The sequence below is a fragment of the Sardina pilchardus genome, chromosome 24, assembly GCF_963854185.1.
Source record: "Sardina pilchardus chromosome 24, fSarPil1.1, whole genome shotgun sequence".
Taxonomy (NCBI): Eukaryota; Metazoa; Chordata; class Actinopteri; order Clupeiformes; family Clupeidae; genus Sardina; species Sardina pilchardus.
The window spans coordinates 21,975,167-21,980,166 of record NC_085017.1 but is presented as its reverse complement, the minus strand read 5'-3'; the positions used below and the strand labels follow the sequence as shown (position 1 = coordinate 21,980,166).

At 47.8% G+C, this 5,000-nt stretch overlaps 1 protein-coding gene across 1 annotated transcript in view; it reads right to left on the bottom strand.

The window, feature by feature from the left end:
- ctnnal1 (catenin (cadherin-associated protein), alpha-like 1) overlaps positions 1-5,000 on the bottom strand; it is a 52,390-nt gene that overhangs the window by 15,354 nt on the left and 32,036 nt on the right. Inside the window, exons 3-4 of the mRNA XM_062529695.1 lie at positions 2,912-3,102; positions 116-235 (exon numbers count right to left, since the gene is read on the bottom strand). Of these exons, the coding sequence (XP_062385679.1) occupies positions 116-235; positions 2,912-3,102 (311 nt within the window). The remainder of the gene's footprint in view (positions 1-115; positions 236-2,911; positions 3,103-5,000) is intronic.

The following is a 5,000-nucleotide window of genomic DNA, read 5'->3' as shown; positions in this document are numbered from 1 at the left end:
GAATTTGACAATGTGTTCTACACACTGTACACAGCACAGAGAAAGACAGAGACATGGATAAGGAGGAGGAGGAGGAGGAGGAGGAGGAGCAAGAGGAGCACACAGGAGCACTCACATTCTGTCTGTCTCCCGTCAGGTGGGCAAACTCCACCATCTCGTTGCCAAACTGGCTGAAGATCTGCACAAACTCCTGGAAGGTGCTGACCCGCTCCAGCTGGTCCAGCGTCACCAGCACCTATGGGAGGGAGGTCAGAGAGTTCAAAGGTCAAAAAGGTCACACACCCCTCCACGGCCTAGCATAACTACGATGAATAGCCAGCTTATCAAGAAAGAACGTGTGCTGGATACCAGATTCAAGGTTCTAGTAGTTGATATTGTATGGCTATAGCTTGCTATTTTCAGCCGAAGCTGAGCTTTATTGATTTTAATGTGGCGGTAGACAGTGTTTGAGGTATCCTAAGCCATGTAAAAGCAAACTTTTATATTGTTCTGTCAGTCATATATTACATAAAATATCCACTTTGAGCTCCGAATTCCTAACATAACATGAAATAGAAGTTGAAGCATAGCCTGCTGAGACTACACTAAGTTATAAAGCAAACAGAATGGACGGAAGATAAAAAGCAGACGGATTTCCAGTTTAATGAATAAGGTGGCGACTATAAGTCATACTATATCAACACCGTGAGAGCTATTTTATTCTCATCAGTTAAAGTGAATAAATATGGCGGCTTATTCTGTGCTGTGCCGTTAAGTGTCGCTGTGGGTGGTCATGCGTGTGTGGAGGTTCATAGCATAGCAGCCCCTGGTCTCAACTAGCGGTGGCTAAAGCTGCCAAAAGCCTTTGCTTAAATCCCACTCGACCTCTGGAGAATGCAAAGCCACACATGAACGACTTGAGCTCTCGGTGCAACGGGGCTGCCACTGCTAAGGAACAGGTCTTAATGAGAGGAGGGGAAAGCTGAGACCACGGCAGAGGAAGGGCCAGTCTGGGCCAGTCTGGAGTTCACTTGGGTCTGGTGAACAGGCTGCAGTGGACAGAGCCACACACACACACACACACACACACACACACACACACACACACACACAGACACTGTTTTTGGGTTTGTTAGCCTGAAGGCTTTAGCAACTCCTAGCCTGAGGCTGTAGCAGTAGCAGGGGAATCAGTTTTGCTGATGTGCAGGATAGTGTGTGTGTGTGTGTGTGTGTGTGTGTGTGTGTGTGTGTGTGTGTGTGTGTGTGTGTGTGTGTGTGTGTGTGTGTGTGTGTGTGTGTGTGGGTGGGCATATGTTGGTGTGAAAATCTATGAGAGTGCGCAAACATTGAACCCACTCAACAAGTTTGGTACAGGTACAAGATGTGCAGGAGGGTAAACAGAGGCTATACGGAAAGGCAGCATCAGTCAAGTGCCTTCGCAGTCTTCCCCAACAAAACTGTCTGTGAACAATCCCAAAAGCCACAACTACAAGCACGTACTGTAGCTACCAAAACAGATTAGCGCTAAAATATCTCAGTTTAAAGATTTGCCTCATTGTTATCTGCTCTGAGAGAAACATTATTACATTATCAATGAATATTAGACGAGCTAGGACGATAGGACGTGCTTAAAGCAGACAGGTTGAGAATCCTGATTAAACACTAATTACCAACTGATTATCATAAGATTGAGCATAAGGAAACACTTTCCGAAAAGTTGACACACGGATCCCTGCCGTGGCGACATTAGACACGCCACCATATGCCAGGGACAGATAAATAACTGAATAAACTCAAGATGATTTCGACGGTGCGGCTGACATTAGTTGGCTTGCAGCTGTGTGCGCATGCAGGGAGGGTATTGAATGGGAGGGAGGGGGGTTATCAGACAGGGACAGAGGAGGGAGAGAGAAATTCAATTTTGTTTTGACTTTAATGGCGGGCTACTCTGAGGGCCTGCCGTCTGTCCAAACAGGCCTAACCAGACATGATTACCCCCGATCTCCCTCTCTCTTTCTCTCTCTCTCTCTCTGTCTGTTTCTCTTTCCCTGTTGCTCTCTCTCCCTGTTGCTCTCTCTCTCTCTGTCTGTCCCTCTCCCTCTTGCTCTCTCTCTCTCTCTATCTGTCTGTGTCTGTTTCTCTCTCCCTCTGTCTCTCTCTCTGTCATTCTGCATCTCCTCAGCCTGCCAACATCAGCTACTACAACAACAGCAGTAAAAAGGGAGAAAAAAATGCCTCTCGTTTTCGCCAAGGTAAATGCACTGCTTTCCGTCAATTATCTCCAAAGAAGCAGTGGCCTAAGTGCTCCCCATGTGCCCGGCTGCAGATAGCATCGCACAACTCTGGAGGGACTCGCTGGCCAACAGTAGCTCTGGCTGTGTCCTTGTGATTGCCTGTTTTTGTTTGTGTCTGTGTGTGTGTGTGTGTGTGTGTGTGTGTGTGTGTGTGTGTGTGTGTGTGTGTGTGTGTGTGTGTGTGTGTGCACTCCTCGGTGTGTGTATGTACCTTCAAGTAACCAATTCCTTTTCCAGTGTTCCTGAATATTTCCGTAAGGTCTTCAGCTGTCACACAAGTGCTGTTGGTATTTCTAAAGTGTCTTTGTGTATGTGTTTGTGAATGTGTGTGTATGTGTGTGTGTGCGCAAGTGCACACTTAGTGGTATGCATGCAACTTTCCATTTTCTTTTCATTTAATATTCCTGCACAAATCTGGATGGCATCATACAATGGAAAGAATCACAAAGGATTCAAATCTGTAACCCAAACGCACACAACGATTCCAGCTGCAACTACCGCCAACTCCCCCGGACTACCCATGACTGCCAAGGACGTTTCATCCTTTCAAAATCGGGCTTAGATATCGAGAGGCCTCCCAGCTTTATACATTACCTCCCACTCGAGTGCTGCAGTGGCTGTGTATTGCCGTGGCTCACCTTGTTGCGTGAGGCGATGATCTGTTTGATGACGATGCGGTCAGCGAGCACCAGCACTTTGGTGACGGACGACAAGAGCATGCGCGCCGCCTTCACCATGCCGGTGCGGTCACTGAACACCGTCCCGCGCCCGCCGTCCGACTCCGGCTGCTCCAGGTTGCTCACGTCCGTCAGCTGGGCGATGGCATTACCTACGGGGTGGCGGGGAGGAAGCGTTGGCATTAGCAAGAAGGTTAGCCCACGGTCACGGGAAAACATCTGTTGGTCGCAAATGTGCCCCTTATTTTTCATTTCAAACGTTAAACACCATGTAAACACATTCATAGCCTATGTCTGAAAGGTTTCAGAACTGTCCAGATCGGCACAGTAAATAATTGGTGGTATTTATTGGCTAGTAATGCGGATGACAACAATTATTGCGCTAATAGCATCTGAAAATTGGGTGGACCACACTTACTGAGAGAGAGAGAGTGGTGGTATGTTAAAAATGTCAGTTAAAAATGTTAAAATGACAAGAAACAGAAGCGAATTATGAGAAATTATGAGGATGAGGATGAGGACCGATTTAATGGTCTGTCAACTGTTTTCTCCATTAATCAATAAGCTGTTTAATCACCAAAATGTATCTATCTTACTAAAGCTCCAGATGTTGTCCTCAATTATGCCTTGTCTTGTCCAAGACAGCCAAACATATTTAGTTTACTGTCATAGAGAAGTAAGTAAAATAGGACATTTTAAAGTTTAAGAGGCTGCAATCAGTGGTGAGGCATTTTCCTTAAAGGATGGTCCAAACCCTTCAACCGATCACCAGAATGAATCATTAATAATTGATTAATCAATTCATTGGTGCAGCCCAAGTGTGTGTGTGTGTGTGTGTGTGTGTGGTGTGTGTGTGTGTGTGTGTGTGTGTGTGTGTGTGTGTGTGTGTGTGTGTGTGTGTGTGTGTGCTTCAACAGGTTAGGAGCACATGACAGAGGTGGTAGGCTAGGGCCTGGTTCAGTAACGGCACAAAACCCTGCTTAAACTATGCTGACAAAAAAAAAGACAACAATAACCCAACACGAGTTAAAAGAGCAACAACAAGTCTTTTAAAAAAGGCTGAATTAAAATCCAATCACACGTCTCCCAGGGGCAAACTCCTCAGGCTCAAATAATAATCACTGCCGCTAGTGAGGACCTATGGCCGCTTGCAGGGAGAAAGAGATCCACTTTAGCCGCTAACAGTCGCCATTCTTCCACTATGCGCCTGCTTCTGTGCCAGGGGGCTGTCTGTGCCCAGACAAAGTGGCACTAGTGGCTTATTTTCAGCCGAGCTGGCAGCGCCACAGCACCCTGCCCCAGTTGGCACTCGGCGGCCGAGCGGGCATGACTGGGTCATTCGGGCCTTTGTTTGTCCACAATGGATGGCTGCTATTCTTGGGGGGGGAAAACATGCTTTTTTTTCTCCGTTGGAAAACTATATATTTTTTTTTTGTACAGTAAAAAGCTTGGGTCAGTGGGGATGGGAGGGACAGGCGAACGTGAAAAGGGAACGAGTGTAGAACGAGAGACAAAATACAGAGCTGACCAGACGGGGTCAGCGAGTCCGCGGAGAGGAGAGGAGAGACGAGAAAAGGGAAGCGATGAGAACTAGTCAGAGGGGGGGCTGGCTGAAGAAGAGAGTGATAGAGCGAGAGAGAGAGAGAGAGAGAGAGAGAGAGATAGAGAGATAGAGAGGGAGAGAGACAGCGTCTCATATTCATGGCCCTAGCGAGAGAGGCCCGTCCCCTGATGTCCCCCAACGCATTGTCTTAATGCTCTGATTGCATCCGACAGCTCGCTGCCTGCCAGCGTCCCGCACAGCTGAGACGTTCAGCCTGGCGCGTACAGAGCGCGCCTGCTCCACTCACGACGGCCGGCCCTCACTGTCAGAGAGCCCTTTATATATATATATAGCCCTGCTGCAGTCTGCTTGGGCCTCCCTTCCTCACGCCTGCCCTGCCGTATCTCCCAACTGCCACTTTCTCTCTCCTGTTTGAGCCGAGCTCATAGCCATAGCAATCCATTCGCGGTGATTTGCATTTATTTTGCGAGTATTTCTCTCTCCTCT